Source organism: Halichoerus grypus, chromosome 12 (genome assembly GCF_964656455.1).
Source record: "Halichoerus grypus chromosome 12, mHalGry1.hap1.1, whole genome shotgun sequence".
Lineage (NCBI taxonomy): Eukaryota > Metazoa > Chordata > Mammalia > Carnivora > Phocidae > Halichoerus > Halichoerus grypus.
In genome coordinates, this window is record NC_135723.1 from 4,881,562 (window position 1) to 4,899,706 (window position 18,145).

Consider the following 18,145-nt stretch of genomic DNA (forward strand, 5'->3'; position numbering starts at 1 on the left):
TTCTTGCAGGGGGATCACAGGAGGAATAAGCATGTGCCATGCGCTCTCATCCTGCAACCTGATGCTGGTTCCATAGTGATGCGGGAAACAGGTGTAGGGAGGGGACATAGGCCACGGGGAGCCTTCTAGGCTGAGGAGTTTAGATTTAGTGCTGGAGGAATAGGGGAGCCTAGAATGAGAGGCATGTAATCGAGTTGCTCCATTAGCTGCTCCATCTTCTTGGACCTGTTTCCTCATCTGGAAAATGGCATCTCGCCAGCACTCAGGTTTAGTGAGAACAACCAAGAACAGTTGTGAAAACACTGTGGAAAGACTATAGCATGATCCAGAAGGCTGTCTTGGTCCCTGTTCCACAGCTCAAAACCCAAGGCTTGAGCGCAGCTGGGGCTGCAGGACATAACACAATTTCAACAAAGAGTCAATTTAGTATAAAACTGATCCCTTCCCTCAGGAGAAAAAGGAACCAGCGATGGGGTGCCCTCGACTGGACAACCTTTCTCATCCTCGAGGCCCGCTTCTGGGCCCCATGCCTCTGCTCCTCTCTTGCTCTGGCTGGGGAGCAACGTGGCTCTGGGAAATGCAGCACTGAGTTGTGTGCAAAGACCAGGGGGTCAGAGGCTGGAAAACTCCATATTTTTGCATGACCACCCACGTTTCACACTGTCCCCCTGGTTCCTCCAACACGCTGGGCAAATTCTGCCACAGGGCCTTTGCACTTCCTCTTTCCCTAGCCAGTTATGCATCCACCCATGGTCTGCTCTCTCATTTCCTTCAGGGTTTTACTCAAACATCACTGTATCACTGAGGACTCTCTTCATCACCCTATTTCACTCTACATCCCTTTTCTTGATTTTCTCCTACACACTATCAGCTTCTAAATATACTCAATATTTTGCTTACCTATGTTGCTCATGGTCTGTCTCCTCCCCTGTAAAGTAAACTCCACGAGGACAGGCATTCTTGTCTGTTTTGCTTTCTGCTGCCCAGAGGAGTGTAGCAGGCAGTCATGAATATTCATTCATCGAATGACCGAATCTCTCCTTTCTACTCTGGAATAAGGGCATCCAAACAGACTGTGGCATAAAGTCATGAAATTCACACAATGGCTACAGTTTCATTTTCTTTTATTTGTGGCACTAAAAGACACATAGAGACATGTGGTTTAAGAGAGATAGGCTGATGCTCTTGCCACTCTGGGAAGGTGAGCATCTAGCATCAGACAATGCAGAGTAAAGTTTCCATTCTATGTGACGCCTCGATCTGAAACAGTTGTGAAATGTTAAAATGATCTCACTATATTTGTTGTTCCATTAAGATAGAAATTTTATTTCATGAACTCCTCTTGATTTCTATTCATCTCTTAAAGATCTCTTTTCAATGTAACAAAAGGCTTTACAGACAGAAGTGAAAAACTAGCACTGTGCCTAAACATTATAAATACCAGTGGCAGAATACCGGGTGCTAAGAAAAGCCTTCCATATGATACAGGGGTGCCACTGATCCATAGGGTAAACACGCCCAGACTGAACCCAAACCATGAAATACCAGCACAGTTTTGATCTGATCATGGCGACACACAAGACATCCACCCAGTGTCCCTGCTCTTGGCCCCGTGCAGGATTTCGGAAGGTTCTCAGGGCAGTCACCGGGCTCCATACACAGCCCTCCCGGGAGGGAGTGCGAAGCGCTCATTCTACTTCCCAGCCCACTGGGGATGCCTGCAAAGTGGGGCACTGACCGTCCACACCAATGACTTTCTGATCTCTGTCACCGTCACCCTCGGAGAATCAGAAACGCCTGTCCAGACATCAGGTGTGATCATATTCTGGGTGATAACCGTTGATTTTTTAAAAGCTTAGTTGGTCAGATCATGGTCTGTGACCCTCTGTGAGGTTGTAACCCCACATTTTTGTGGGATAAAAATCCAAAGGTTTCATTATGCAACAGTCATCTTCTGCTCCTTTCTTACCACCAAAACATCACAGAGTGTATTACATTCAGATTGTTTTGATTGGTTTATACATATTTCCTTAGAATTCAAAAGATTTCGAACAGCTAAATGGTCTTAACCATCTCTATGTGGTAAAATCTCAAAGGTCCAGAATCAGTCTAAGGTCACCATAATTCAGTGTAGTGCTGGACTCCAGCATTCATATCCCCATTAACCTGCCAACAAGAATAGTTTATTGGCAACTTTAAATATTCAGAGGCAAACACGCGTCCTTGGCACACCAGATGCATGGCTGAGCAGCATCTCGCCCTCCCTTGGAAACATTCTGCAGGACTGAAAATCAATTGTGTGAGTTTGGCCTGTAGACAAGAAAGTTCACCAAATCCCGACGCCCCCTGCCACGCGGCGTCCTCCAGTGGTGACTGTGGATGGCTCACAGGTGGGTTTCTGCCACAATCTGATCTTCTCAATGATTTACACGAGCAAGGGCACCTGCAGTAGAGAGAACCACAGTTACTCGGGGGACCTGGGTGAGCCAATGGGGTTGGCCCAGGGCGCACAGATCCGGGTGCTAAGGAGCTCAGTGCAAGAACATCCTTGCCATTACTCTTCCAGCACGGGTTTCTACATCGATACCTATTCTACTTACTGCCCCAAGGAGAACATTTCTGGAACACAAACATGCTTAAACACTTCCAGTGACTTGCTCCTGCCAGTTCTTTTTCAGGAAAGAAAGTATGAACCCACTGGAGGGCTATGGTACATCTGTGAGAGCCGTCAGCTGCCCCCAGGCCCCAGGCCTCCCTGAGCCCCTCCTAGCTTCTGGGATCTGCTGGGGTCTTTCCCTCCTCTGGACAGGTTTTGCATGTGGGGTTTCTCTGTTGGGGATGCGCCTTTCCAGCTGGAAAGCTTTGAGTCCTTCGGGAACAGGTGTTCATACTATCTCCAGAGAGAGGCTCTCCTGACCCCAGTCCTTGTCAGGGCTGATGCAATCACCCCTCGTTCTGTCAGCTACCCCAGTCTGCTCCCGTGTCCCAGACTCCCTGCTCCCTCACTTTTGCAGAGAGGCTCCTTGAGGATGAACCGTGGGACTCTCACTCCCTCCTCTGGGCACAGAACTTACTGAGTACTCAGTATTTATGGCACGAATGAGTGAATGCACAAGCTCAAACTTTCACTCTTAGCTTCGCCCTGCATCCTCCTGTCCAACTGCAGAAAACCTGATTTGTACAGTTTCGAAGGAGATATTTCAACGGCTTTAAAGGCTAAGATTAGGGGCACCTGGGTGGCTCAGTCGGTTGAGCGTCTGACGCTTGATTTTGGCTCACGTTATGATCTCAGGGTTGTGAGATTGAGCCCCGTGTCAGGTTCGGTGCTCAGCGTGGAGTCTGCTTAAGATTCTCCCTCTCCCTCTCCCCCTCCCCCCACTCGAGGGCATGCTCTCTCTCAAATAAATAAATCTTTAAAAAAAAAATAAAGGCTAAGGTTAAACAGTTTCCAGTTTGAGGGAACTACAAATAAAACTGCTATGTATATTGCATGCGAATACAAGTCTTTGTATTTCCGTATGTTTCATTTCTCTTGGGTGAATACCTAGGAGCAGGGTGGCTGGACCACATGGTGGTTGCAGCTGTAACTCTTGAAGAAAGTGCCAAACTACATTTCAAAGTAGTTGCACCATTTTACATTCCCACGAATAGGTCTTGAGAGTTCCAGTTGCTCTACATCTGGTTGATATTCTGTACTGTCATTTTCTACTAAAATTGTAGCCATATTAGTAGGTATGTAGCGGGAATGTTGTGGTTTCAACTTGTGTTTCAATAATGATCAATATGTGGAGCTTCTTTTCATATGCTTATTTGCATCTGTGTATCTTCTTTAAGTGTTTATTCAAATATCTTGCCCATTTATTGACTTGTTTGCTTTCTTACAGTTTCTTTATGAATTCTAAATATATGTCCTTTATCAAATAAATGCCTTGCCAATATGTAGTCATAGCATGAGGCTTGTGTTTTCATTCTCTTAATGGTATGCTCTTGTGAAGGGCAGAAGGTTTTAACTTTGATGAAATCCAATTTATCAGTTTGCCCTTTTTATGGATTGTGCTTTTGGTTTCAAATCTAAGACATTTTTGCCTAAGCCAGGGTCACAAAGATTTTCTCCTATGTTTTCATCTAGAAATGTTATAGTTTTCAGTTTCAGATTTAGATATATAATTAATTTTGAGTTACATTACCTTGTGCGATGTATGGATCAAAGTTAATTATCATGCATAGGAATATCCAATGGTTGCAATGCCATTTTTGAAAAAAACAAAACAAAACAAAAACAAACTGTCCTTTCTCCACTGAATTGCCTCTATACCTTTGTCAAAAATCAGTTCTCTAAATACATGGGTCTATTTGTGGGCTCTCTATTCTCTTCCACTGACCTATTTGATGTCAGTTACCAGACTGTCTGAATTACTTTGGCATTATTATAAGTATTGAAATGAAGAAGCAGTAGTCCACCGACTTGAATCTTTTTCTAGGTCTTTGCATTACTATCGCAATTTTAGACACAGCCTGTCAATTTCTACAAAAAGCCTACTGGGACATTGACTGGGGTTACACTGAATTTACAGTTCAATCTGGGGAGCATAGCCATACTGAGTTTTCAAAATAGGAACTATCCACCTATTTATTTAGGTTTCTTGAAATTCTCTCAGCAATGCTTTGTGGTGTGTACATCTTTGGTCAAATTCATCCCTAAGTATTAATATTTGTGATGTTCTTGAAAATTATTATTTTAAAAAATCCAATTTCTGATTGTTCACTACTGATACTTAGAAATACAGCTGTATTTGTAATGCTGCTGTATCCTATAACATTGTCAGACTTACTTAAAATACTTAGAATCTATCTATAGTTCCTATTGGGTTTTCTAACATAGACCATCACATGGTTTGTAAAAAGAGCTTTATTCTTTTCTTCGCAATAGGAATGCATTCCTTCCCTTCTTCCTTCCTTCCTACCTTCCTTCCTTCCCTCCCTCCCTTGCCTACTTACAATGGTTAGCACCTCCAGTACAATGCTGAATAGAATGCAGACGGTCTTGCTCTGTTTCTGATTCTAGGGGAAAGTATTTGCCCTTCCATCATTATCTAAGATGTTGGCTGTGGGTTTTCCATTGATGCCTTTTATCAGTTTTTTCTTTTCCTACTTTACAGAAGTTTTTATCAGAAATGGATATTGAATTGCCAAATTCTTTTAATGTATCTATTGAGATTATCAGGGTTTTTCTCTTTTTTAGTTTGTTAATATGAGGACTTTTTTCTCAAATATCAAACCAACCTTGCATTGTTGAGCTAAACCCCACTTGAACATGATGTTACTCTTTTTACATATAGTTGGATTTGATTTGCTAAATTTCAATTTAGGTGTTTTTTTTTTTTTTTTTGCATCTATATTCGTGAGGACTATTGCTCTATAATTTTCTTTCCTTCTGGTATCTTTGTCTGGTTTTGGTATCAAGGTAATATTATCTTTGTAGAATGAGTTGGGGAGTCATCGCTCCTCCTCAGGAAATTCTGAACAAAATTTCTAGAAAATTTGGATGTGCTGCTTGGTGAATGTTGTATGTTTGATAGAACTCACCAGTGAAGTCACCGGGGATGGGTGGCAGTGCTTTGTTTTTTTGGGTGTGTACGGGTGGGGGAAGATTTCTCACTTGTAATTCAATTTCTTTAATAGAGACAGGGCTACTTGGGTTATCTATTTCCTTTTGAGTGAGCTTTGATAGTTTGGGTCTTTCAAAGATTTCACCTATTGCATAAAGTTGTTCATAATGTTGCCTTATTATCCTTTTACTACCTGTAGAATCTGTAGTGATGTTACGTCCCTCTTTCTGGATCCTGATAAGTTGTCTTCTTTCTTTTTCCTGATAAGTCTGGCTAGAGGTTGATCACCTTTATTGGTCTTATGAAAGAGTAAGCATTGGTTTAATTGATTTTGCTTTATTCTTTTTTTTTATTTCACTGATTTCTGCTCTGACCTTTATGATTTATTTTCTTCTGCTCACTCCAGGTTTAATTTTTACTCTTCTTTTTCTAGTTTCTTAAAGTGGAAGTGAGGTCATTCATCTGTGGTCTTTCTTCTTCTTTTTTTTTTTTTTTTAAGATTTTATTTATTTATTTGACAGAGAGAGGTATAGCGAGAGAGGGAACACAAGCAGGGGGAGTGGGAGAGGGAGAAGCAAGCTTCCCGCGGAGCAGGGAGCCCGATGCGGGGCTCGATCCCAGGACCCTGGGATCATGACCTGAGCCGAAGGCAGATGCTCAACGACTGAGCCACCCAGGAGCCCCATGTAGTCTTTCTTCTTTATGGAGATGTGGTGCTATACGGTTCTCCCCCAAGTACTGATTTTATAGCAGCAAACACACTTTATACTGTGTTTAAATTTACATTTGGTTCAAAATACTTTGCAATTCCCCTTTTGAGTTTTTTTTCTTTGACCCATGGGTGATTAAGAGTTGTATTATTTAGTTTTCAAGTATTTGGGATTTTCCAGAGATCATTTTGCTATTGATTTCTAATTTAATCCTGTTGTGGTCACAGAACATACACTGTAATATTTGGATTCTTTAAATATAATTATATTAACTGTTTCCATATCCTCATCTGCCAACTTTAACATCTGTGTCTATTTTAGGGAGGTTTTCATCAATTCATTTTCAGCATACAGTGTTTCATATCCTTCTGCCTCTTTGTGGCAATGGTAATGTTTGATTGGATGCTGGATACTGTCAATTTTGCCTCATTGGGTGCTGGATATTTTTGCATTCCTACAAATATTCTTGAGCTTTATTCTGGGAGGCAGTTATATGGAAACACTTTGATGGTTTCGGGCATTGATGTGAAGATGTACTGTGCAGTGTGAGAGCCACACAGAGTCTCCCACTCTGGCTGTGTGAGCTCCAGGTGTTGCTCCTTCTTACGCTACCACGTGGCTCTGTCCCGGCCTCACATGCATGTGCCCACCAGCACTGCACTGACTATTCCAGAGGAGGACCCTCTGCAGGCCTCCAGAATTCTCTCTCCATGTTGTAATCTGCTGTTCAGGACTCTGTGCTGCACACCTTAGCCTCCTCGGTGACCCCAGACTCTCAGCTCTGCTCCCCAACTCAGGGAGTCTGCTGGCCACTGCTGATTTCCTCTGCTTGTATGATGGCCGGGAAGCTTCCTATCTCTCAGGGGTCCTGTTCCTTGTTGCCTGCTGTCCAGTGACTTCAAAAAAAACATTGTTTCTTACATTTTGTCTGAGTTTTTGGTTATCTCAGGTGGGATGGTAATTCCAGTCCCTGAAACTTCATCTTGGCCATTAGCAGGCATTCCCAGAGATTCAAACAGGTGAGAGTTGAACATATTTGAAAAGCTTTGTTTTACTCCTTTTCCTATTGCTCTGCCAGAGGTATAGACTGGTCCATATCCTCTGCTCTGGGCTAGCCCCGTGTCTTCTATTTTGTCCCCTCTCCAGGCTTGTCCCAAGCTTCCCCTTCTCTAACCAGCCCACATGCAGCCATGCCAGTGATACTCCTCCTTTGGGCTAGAAAATGCAAGCTGCCATAAATCACTCCCAAATATGTGCACATATGCATATATAAACACACATCTCCTGAGAACCGGGAATTTAAAGTAACTATTTCAGTTTTATTCTTCCCCAATACTTGTCCAAAACCAAACTCAGGGGACGGAGCAAGATGGCGGAGTAGGAGACCTGGATTTCGTCTGGTCCCAGGAATTCAGCTGGATAGGGATCAAACCATTCTGAACACCTACAAACTCAACAGGAGATCGAAGAAAAGGATAGCAGCAACTCTCTGAACAGAAAATCGACCACTTTCTGGAAGGTAGGACGTGCAGAGAAGTGAATCTGAGGCGATATTCGGGAGGAGAGACGGCGGGGTTGGGGCCTCCGTCGGCCGCTTCTGGCAAGTGATAGAGCCGCGGAGCACAAAATCGGAACTTTTAGAAGCTGCTCCGCTGAGGGATGTTGCTCCGGTGGCTAAGTGGGGGGTGGAACCCTCGTGGGACAGTGTGGTCTCAGGACCCTCAGGGTCACAGGAAGACTGGGGGTGCCTGAGTGTGGCAGAGCTCCCAGGTATCGGAGCAGGGAAGCCGGCTGCAGAGACGGAGCCGAGGGGTGGGCTCTTAGCTCGGGGTTACCATAAACTGTGATCCGCGGCACAGTCGGGCCACTGCTCCTCCAGCAGGGACCCAACAAGCGGCAGATCCGGGGAGACTCACCTTCTTCCCCCGGGAGGAGAGGCGCGGGAGCGCACCGCGGGGATCTGCTGGGTTTGGAGACTCCACAGGGGGTCGGGTGCCAGAGATAGAAACGCGCGGTCACAGGCCGGGTGAGCACGGAGTGCGGCCGGAGACCGGGGAGACGGGAGTGACTGACGGCTTTTCTCTGGGGGCGCACTGAGGAGCGGGGCCCCGAGTTCTCGGCTCCTCCGGGGCGGAGACTGGGAGGCCGCCATTTTCACTCTCCGCCTCCAAAGCTGTACGGAAAGCTTGCAGGGAACAAAAGCTCCGGAGAGCAAACCCGAGCAGATTACTTAGCCCGGACGGGCAAGGGCGGGGCAATTCCGCCTCCGGCAAAGACATTTGGGAACCACGGCAACAGGCCCCTCCCCCAGAAGATCAGCGAGAACAGCCAGCCAAGACCAAGTTTACCGATCAATGAGAACGGCAGAACTCCAGCACTAGGGGAATAATGCACATAGAATCCATGGCTTTTTTACCATGATTCTGTAGTCTTTCAAAGTTAATTTTTTTTAACTGTCTTTTTTTTTTTTTGAATTTTTCTTTTTCCCTTTTTCAACCAACATCTTATCAATCCCTTTTTTAAAAAACATTTTTATTTTTCATTTTTAGAGTCATACTCTATCCCTTCATAGTAGTTACCCTTATTTTTGGCATATATATATAAGTTGTTCTCTCTTTAAAATTTTGAGATACAGGTTCTTCTAACAGATCAAAATATACCCTAAATCTCTAGTGTATGGCTTTGTTCTACTCTCCTGCCTGATCACATTCTCTCCCTTTTTTTGGTTCTTTTTTTTTTTTTAAATCCTCTTCTTTCTTTTTTCAAACAACCTCTTATCAATTCCTTTTATAAAATTTTTGTAATTTTCATCTTTACAGTCATATTCCATCCCTTCATCATATCAACCCTTATTTTTGTACATATATAAGTTTTTCTTTCTTTAAAATTTTGGGAGGCACTTTCTTCTAACAGACCAAAATACACCCAAAATCTAGTGTGTGGCACTGATCTATGCACCAGCCTGATCATATTTGATCATATTCTGTCTTTTTTTGTTTTGTTCTGTTTTTGTTTGTTTTTATCTTTTTCTTTTTCTTTTTTCTTTCTTTCCCTTTCTTTTCCCCCGGCTTCAGGTCTTTTCTAATTTATTTAGAGTGTATTTTCTGGGGATGCTGTTACCCTGTTAGCATTTTGTTCTCTCATTCACCTATTCTCCTCTGGACAAAATGACAAGACGGAAAAAATCACCTCAACGAAAAGAACAACAGGTAGTACTGACTGCCAGGGACCTACTCAATACGGACATTAGTACGATGTCGGATCTAGAGTTCAGAATCATCACTTTAAAGATACTAGCTGGGCTTGAAAAAAGCATGGAAGTTATTAGAGAAACCCTTTCTGGAGAAATCAAAGAACTAAAATCTAACCAAGTCGAAATCAAAAAGGCTATTAATGAGGTGCAATAAAAAATGGGGCCTCTAACTGCTAGGATAAATGAGGCAGAAGAAAGAATCAGTGAGATAGAAGACCAAATGATGGAAAATAAAGAAGCTGAGAAAAAGAGAGATGAGCAACTACTGGATCACGAGGGCAGAATTCGAGAGATAAGCGATACCATAGGACGAAACAACATTAGAATAATTGGGATCCCAGAAGAAGAAGAAAGAGAGAGAGGGGCAGAAGGTATATTGGAGCAAATTATAACAGAGAACTTCCCTAATTTGGGGAAGGAAACAGGCATCAAAATCCAGGAAGCACAGAGAACTCCTCTCAAAATCAATAAAAATAGGTCAACACCCCGACATCTAATAGTAAAACTTACGAGTCTCAGAGACAAAGAGAAAATCCTGAAAGCAGCTTGGGACAAGAGATATGTAACCTACAATGGTAGAAACATTAGATTGGCAACACACCTATCCACAGAGACCTGGCAGGCCAGAAAGGGCTGGCAGGATATATTCAGAGCACTAAATGAGAAAAATATGTAGCCAAGAATACTATATCCAGCTAGGCTGTCACTGAAAATAGAAGGAGAGATAAAAAGCTTCCAGGACAAAGAAAAACTAAAAGAATTTGCAAACACGAAACCAGCCCTACAAGAAATATTGAAAGGGGTCCTCTAAGCAAAGAGAGAGCCTAAAAGCAACATAGACCAGAAAGGAACACAGAAAGTACACAGTAACAGTCACCTTACAGGCAATACAATGGCACTAAATTCCTATCTTTCAATAGTTACCCTGAATGTAAATGGGCTAAATGCCCCAATCAAAAGACACAGGCTATCAGATTGGATTAAAAAATAAGACCCATCGATATGCTGTCTGCAAGAGATTTTAGACCCAAAGACACCCCCAGATTGAAAGTGAAGGGGTGGAAAACCATTTACCATGCTAATGGACACCAAAAGAAAGCTGGTGTGGCAATCCTTATATCAGACAAATTAGATTTTAAACCAAAGACTGTAATAAGAGATGAGGAAGGACACTATATCCTACTTAAAGGGTCTATCCAACAAGAAGATCTAAGAATTGTAAATATCTATGCCCCTAACATGGGAGCAGCCAATTATATAAGGCAATTAATAAGAAAAGGAAAGAAACACATTGACAACAATACAATAATAGTGGGGGACTTTAACACCCCCCTCACTGAAATGGACAGATCGTCTAAGCAAAAGATCAACAAGGAAATAAAAGACTTTAAATGACACACTGGACCAAATGGACTTCACAGACATATTCAGAACATTCCATCCCAAAGCAACGGAATACACATTCTTCTCTAGTGCCCATGGAACATTCTCCAGAATAGATAACATCCTAGTTCACAAATCAGGTCTCAACTGGTACCAAAAGATTGGGATCATTCCCTGCGTATTTTCAGAGCACAATGCTTTGAAACTAGAACTCAATCACAAGAGGAAAGTTGGAAAGAACTCAAATACATAGAGGCTAAAGAGCATTCTACTAAAGAATGAATGGGTCAACCAGGAAATTAAAGAATTAAAAAAATTCATGGAAACCAATGAAAATGAAAACACAACTGTTCAAAATCTTTGGGATGCAGCAAAGGCAGTCCTAAGAGGAAAGTATATAGAAATACAAGCCTTTCTCAAGAAACAAGAAAGGTCTCAAATACACAACCTAACCCTACAACTAAAGGAGCTAGAGAAAAAACAGCAAATAAAGCCTAAACCCAGCAGGAGAAGAGAAATAATAAAGATCAGAGCAGAAATCAATGAAATAGAAACCAAAAGAACAGTAGAACAGATCAACGAAACTAGGAGCTGGTTCTTTGAAAGAATTAACAAGATTGATAATCCCCTGGTCAGACTTATCAAAAAAAAAAGAGAAATGACCCAAATCAAGAAAATCATGAATGAAAGAGGAGAGATCACAACCAACATCAAAGAAATACAAACAATTATAAGAACATATTATGAGCAACTCTAAGCCAGCAAATTAGATAACCTGGAAGAAATGGATGCATTCCTAGAGTTGTATCAACTACCAAAACTGAACCAGGAAGAAATAGAAAACCTGAACAGACCTATAACCACTAAGGAAATTGAAGCAGTCATCAAAAACCTCCCAAAAAACAAAAGCCCAGGGCCAGATGGCTTCCCAGGGGAATTCTACCAAACATTTCAAGAAGAATTAATACCTATTCTTCTGAAACTGTTCCAAAAAATAGAAATGGAAGGAAAACTTCCAAACTCATTTTATGAGGCCACCATTACCTTGATCCCAAAACCAGACAGAGACCCCATCAAAAAGGAGAATTACAGACCAATATCCCTGATGAACATGGATGCAAAAATTCTCACCAAAATACTAGCCAATAGGATCCAACAGTACATTAAAAGAATTATTCACCATGACCAAGTGGGATTTATCCCTGGGCTGCAAGGTTGGTTCAACATCCGCCAATCAATCAACGTAATACAATACATTAACAAAAGAAAGAACAAGAATCATATGATCCTCTCAATAGATGCACAAAAAGCATTTGACAAAGTACACCATCCTTTCTTTTTTTTTTTTTTTAAGATTTTATTTATTTATTTGAGAGAGAGAGAGAGAGAGCACATGAGGGGGGGAGGGTCAGAGGGAGAAGCAGACTCACTGCTGAGCAGGGAGCCCGATGCGGGACTCGATCCCGGGACTCCAGGATCATGACCTGAGCCGAAGGCAGTCGCTTAACCAACTGAGCCACCCAGGCGCCCTACACCATCTTTTCTTGATCAAAACTCTTCAGAGTATAGGGATCGAGGGTACATACCTCAATATCATAAAAGCCATCTATGAAAACCCTAAAGCGAATATCATTCTCAATGGGGAAAAACTGAGAGCTTTCCCCCTAAGGTCAGGAACGTGGCAGGGATGTCCACTAACACCACTGCTATTCAACATAGTATTAGAAGTCCTAGCCACAGCAATCAGACAACAAAAAGAAATCAAAGGCATCCAAATCGGCAAAGAAGAAGTCAAACTCTCACTCTTTGCAGATGATATGGTACTTTATGTGGAAAACCCCAAAGACTCCACCCCAAAACTGCTAGAACTCATACAGGAATTCAGTCAAGTGGCAGGATATAAAATCAATGCACAGAAGTCAGTGGCATTCATATACACCAACAACAAGACAGAAGAAAGAGACATTAAGGAGTTGATCCCATTTACAATTGCACCCAAAACCATAAGATACCTAGGAATAAATCTAACCAAAGAGGCAAAGGATCTGTACTCAGAAAACTATAAAATACTCATGAAAGAAATTGAGGAAGACACAAAGAAATGGAAAACAGTTCCATGCTCATGGATTGGAAGAACAAATATTGTGAAGATGTCAATCCTACCTAGAGCAATCTACACATTCAATGCAATCCCCATCAAAATACCATCCACTTTCTTCAAAGAAATGGAACAAAGAATCCTAAAATTTGTATGGAACCAGAAAAGACCGCGAATAGCCAGAGGAATGTTGAAAAAGAAAAGCAAAGCTGGTGCCATCACAATTCCGGACTTCAAGCTCTATTACAAAGCTGTCATCACATCACGACAGTATGGTACTGGCACAAAAACAGACACATAGATCAATGGAACAGAGCAGAGAGCCCAGAAATGGACCCTTAACTCTATGGTCAACTCATCTTCGACAAAGCAGGAAAGAATGTCCAATGGAAAAAAGACAGTCTCTTCAACAAATGGTGTTGGGAAAATTGGACAGCCACATGCAGAAGAATGAAACTGGACCATTTCCTTACACCACACACAAAAATAGACTCCAAATGGTTGAAAGACCTCAATGTGAGACAGGAGTCCATCAACATCCTAAAGGAGAACACAGGCAGCAACCTCTTCGACCTCTGCTGCAGCAACTTCTTCCTAGAAACATCGCCAGAGGCAAGGGAAGCAAGGGCAAAAATGAACTATTGGGACTTCATCAAGATAAAAAACTTTTGCACGGCAAAAAAAACAGTCAAGAAAACCAAAAGACAACCGACAGAATGGGAGAAGATATTTCAAATGACATATCAGATAAAGGGCTAGTATCCAAAATCTATAAAGAACTCATCAAACTCAACACCCAAAGAACAAATAATCCAATCAAGAAATGGGCAGAAGACATGAACAGACATTTTTCCAAAGAAGACATCCAAATGGCCAACAGACACATAAAAAAGTGCTCAACATCGCTCGGCATCAGGGAAATCCAAATCAAAACCTCAATGAGATATCACCTCACACCAGTCAGAATGGCTAAAATGAACAAGTCAGGAAACGACAGATGTTGGCGGGGATGCAGAGAAAGGGGAACCCTCCTACACTGTTGGTGGGAATGCAAGCTGGTGCAGCCACTCTGGAAAACAGTGTGGGGGTTCCTCAAAAAGTTGAAAATAGAGCTACCCTATGACCCAGCAATTGTACTACTAGGTATTTACCCCAAAGATACAAATGTAGGGATCCGAAGGGGTACGTGCACCCTGATGTTTATAGCAGCAATGTCCACAATAGCCAAACTGTGGAAAGAGCCAGGATTTCCATTGACAGATGAATGGATAAAGAAGAAGTGGTATATATTTACAATAGAATATTATGCAGCCATCAAAAGGAATGAGATCTTGCCATTTGCAACGATGTGGATGGAACTGGAGGGTGTTATGCTGAGCGAAATAAGTCAATCAGAGAAAGACATGTATCATATGACCTCACTGATATGAGGAATTCTTAATCTCAGGAAACAATCTGAGGGTTGCTGGAGTGGGGGGTGGGGTGGGAGGGATGGGGTGGCTGGGTGATAGACACTGGGGAGGGTATGTGCTATGGTGAACACAGTGAATTGTGCAAGACTGTTGAATCACAGATCTGTACCTCTGAAACAAATAATGCAATATATGTTAAGAAAAAAAAAAAGAGGGGCGCCTGGGTGGCTCAGTCGTTAAGCATCTGCCTTCGGCTCAGGTCATGATCCTAGGGTTCTGGGATCGAGCCCCGCATCGGGCTCCCTGCTTGGCGGGAAGCCTGCTTCTCCCTCTCCCACTCCCCCTGCTTGTGTTCCCTCTCTTGCTGTGTCTCTCTCTGTCAAATAAATAAAATCTTTAAAAAAAAGAAAGCAGGAGGGGAAGAATGAAGGGGGGGATATCAGAGGGGGAGACGAACCATGAGAGACGATGGACTCTGAAAAACAAACTGAGGGTTCTAGAGGGGAGGGGGTTGGGAGGATGGGTTAGCCTGGTGATGGGTATTAAAGAGGGCACGTTCTGCATGGAGCACTGGGTGTTATGCACAAACAATGAATCATGAAACACTACATCAAAAATTAATGATGTAATGTATGGTGATTAACATAACAATAAAAAAACAAACTCAAACTCAGTGGGGGTGAAGACAGTACAAATGGGTTTTGTACTCATCAGATAGTGCCCTTAAGGTGTGTGCATTTCACTGTACAAACATTTTATCTCAAAAACAATCATAAAAAGTATGAGCCTCTCATAATATGCACACTAAATTATTTATGAGCGAGGTGTACTGGTGTTTTTAATTTACTTTAAAATCCATAAAAAATAAAACTGTGTGGGTGGGTAGGGGGTAGATGGGTGGATAGATACGCTAAGTGAAGTCAGTCAGACAAAGATAAATACTGTATGATCTCACTTATATGTGTAATCTTAAAAAAAATCAAATGCATAGAAGAAGAGATCAGAGCTGTGGTTATGAGAATCAGGGGGTGGAGGGAGGGGAAACTGGATGAAGGTGGTCAAACAATACAAACTTCCAGTTATAAGATACAGAAATACCAGGCATGTAATGCACAGCATGATGCCTACAGCTCACACCCCTATAAGTCATGGAGGGAAGCTGTTTAGAGAGCAAATCCAAAAGTTCTCATTACAAGGGAAAAACACCTTTTTCTTTTTGTGTCTACATGAGATGATGAATGTTAACTTACTGCAGTGATTATTTCATTGGCAAGTCATTCTGCTGTATGTCCCAAACTTGTACAATGCCGTCTATCAATTATATATCAATAAAAGTAGAAAAACTAGAGGTGCCTGGGTGGCTCAGCTGGCTAAGCGTCTGACTCTTGGTTTTGGCTCAGGTCATGACCTCAGGGTGGTGAGATCGAGCCCCGTGTCGGGCTCTGTGCCCAGCAGGGAGTCTGCTTGAGATTCTCTCTCCCTCTCCTTTGCCCCTCCCCCTTGCTTGCATGCATTCTCCCTCTCTCTCTAAAAAACAATGGAAAAAATAATGACACTTAATAAAGATATCATTCACCAAAACTTTTAAAAAATAGACACTAGGATCGTGTGTGGAGTTCAGAGTGCACGCTCTGGAGTCTGACTCTGCATGCGGTCTGGGCGAGTCTTGGGGTCTGACACGTGCTTCACTCACCCCCACCCCCACCATTGAGCTTTCCAGTGGACGAGTTAGGATGATAACCAAATGAAGGTTTGGGGGTGGGGCAGGAGATGGCTCGGCGTGCCTCTGTCACCTAAAGCCAGGCACACTGGGAGAAGCCGCCTTCGGAGAGCGGTTCCATGCTACTAAGGTCAATTTCTCAGGGTGCAGAGGGTACGTGGGGCTGTGGGCTGGTGGGGCAGTTCTAGGGCAGGACGGTGAAGCCGGGAGGGAGGGGCTGGCCCTCCCCTGCTCTCCTGGCAGGCCAGAAACCTGAGTGTCAGAGAGCCGGAGCCCTGGGCTGATGAGTGTTGAACTGACGGCTGGGTTGGAGGCCTGGAAGGCATGCTCACCACCGCCAATATCAATACAATGGTTGAATCAAGATTTGAAACGTTTTCAGCAAATTAAGACACTATTTAGAAGGGGAAAGGAAAAACTCCTCAGTGTCGTATAAAAATGGAAATTGCACGAGTACAGCATTAAAACGATCTGGCTCAGATCACAATTCACAACAGGGAGCCTGGTGGTTCAGATAACCACAAACGTAGCATAAACCATATTGATGGCCACTAGCGTCAACCCAAATTTAAGCCACATCAGTAAGTGACTGCTATCTGGGCTGAGGCAAGGGATAGCTTTGCTTCCTGAAAGATCCTCTTTTGTTTTGGTTGGACAAGAAGAAAATCAACGAAAGGACAAAGCTTAGAGTTTGAGGCCAACCCAGAAAGCTGTAAAAATATCCAAGTTTCATTTTGTTTCCTCGCCTGCCAAGGAGAATGATGTCTCTATGGAAAGAGATGAAAGGGACAGTGGTGACAGGCAAATGGTGTCCAGGGGGAGGAAAGGAATCATCAGAGCTGCAGAACTTGCTGGTGAGCTCCCGTCTCCGAGGGGACAGATTAGCTCTGGGGCGTTGATGAGCTGTTGGCCAACTCTGCGGACTGGGAAAGGGACTGGTGAGGGGAGACTCGGGATGCACAGAACTCCTCTAAATTCCCAAAGGAAAAGATGGTGGTTTTTTCCCAGCTTGAAGTGGATTCTTGGCAAGATGTTCTAGTGACGATGGAGTAGACGAGTGATGGGCTCACGGATGAGGGACGCACTGGGTTCCTAGGTGGGAGCCGGCAAACATGGCAGGCAAAGGGTGCGTTTGTTTTCTCGTCCCTCTTCTGAGTAACTGGTACTGAGTGCCCACTCTGGTGCCAGGAACAGGGCATAGCGCTGGGGTATAGTCAGGTAGGAGGGGCAAGCACCAAGCATGTGGCACTGATTATTCCAGAAGTTAGAGCTGTGATTTGATACTAAGGGAGCTGGCGTGAGCTGTGAGAGGGGAAGCCAGTCCAGCCCGTGAACTGAGGGGGGCTTTCCGAGGGCTCGTGCTTCACGCACGCACGTGTGGGATGAGTGGGGGGTAGCTGGTAAAACAGGGGGCAGGGTTTGTGAGGGCCCTGAGGGTCACTGCACTGGTGGCTTCTCAGGACAGGCTTCCCTGTGTGCCCCCTGCAGAAAGAAACGGTCACCTGGTAGATCCGAACGGGGCAGAAGGATCACACGCCAAGGGTCAGTGCAGCCGGAACTGACCTGTCTGCACCTCGGAGCTAGTCCACTCTAACCAAAACCTTGTTCAGGTTCACAGAACGAGCAGCCCAAACCCGGCGTGTGACGGAATTCTGGCTCATGCTGGGCTTCCTGTTCTGACACAAGTCACTATTCCCGGCCACGGGAACGTGGCTTCTCTGACCCTCCAGGGAAGGAAAGAGGTGTGCTGCCGCTGTTGGTTTCTGTTCTGGCGTGGGGGCCTCCTGGGCATTTACGGTGACAGCGTCACCTGTCTGATCACGTCTCATGGGGTCCACGGTCAAGGCCAAGCGTCACGACACGCGCGTGGTCGGCATCAGTCCATTCCCGCACTGGAAGAATGTGCCCACACGGAGCCGGGCTCAGCAGCAGCGCCCACCCAGTTCAGGCCCGGGGTAAG

The 18,145-nt window shown here is 43.7% G+C and overlaps 1 protein-coding gene across 4 annotated transcripts in view; it reads right to left on the bottom strand.

Moving 5' to 3' along the window:
* Positions 1–1,107: 1,107 nt before the first annotated feature.
* Positions 1,108–18,145, bottom strand: part of COBL (cordon-bleu WH2 repeat protein) — a 286,445-nt gene continuing 269,407 nt past the window's right edge. For all 4 annotated transcript variants that reach the window (XM_078059943.1, XM_078059941.1, XM_078059942.1 and 1 more), the window contains one exon: positions 1,108–2,443. In XM_078059943.1, coding sequence (XP_077916069.1) covers positions 2,426–2,443 — 18 coding nt within the window. In that variant the 3' untranslated portion in view covers positions 1,108–2,425. The remainder of the gene's footprint in view (positions 2,444–18,145) is intronic.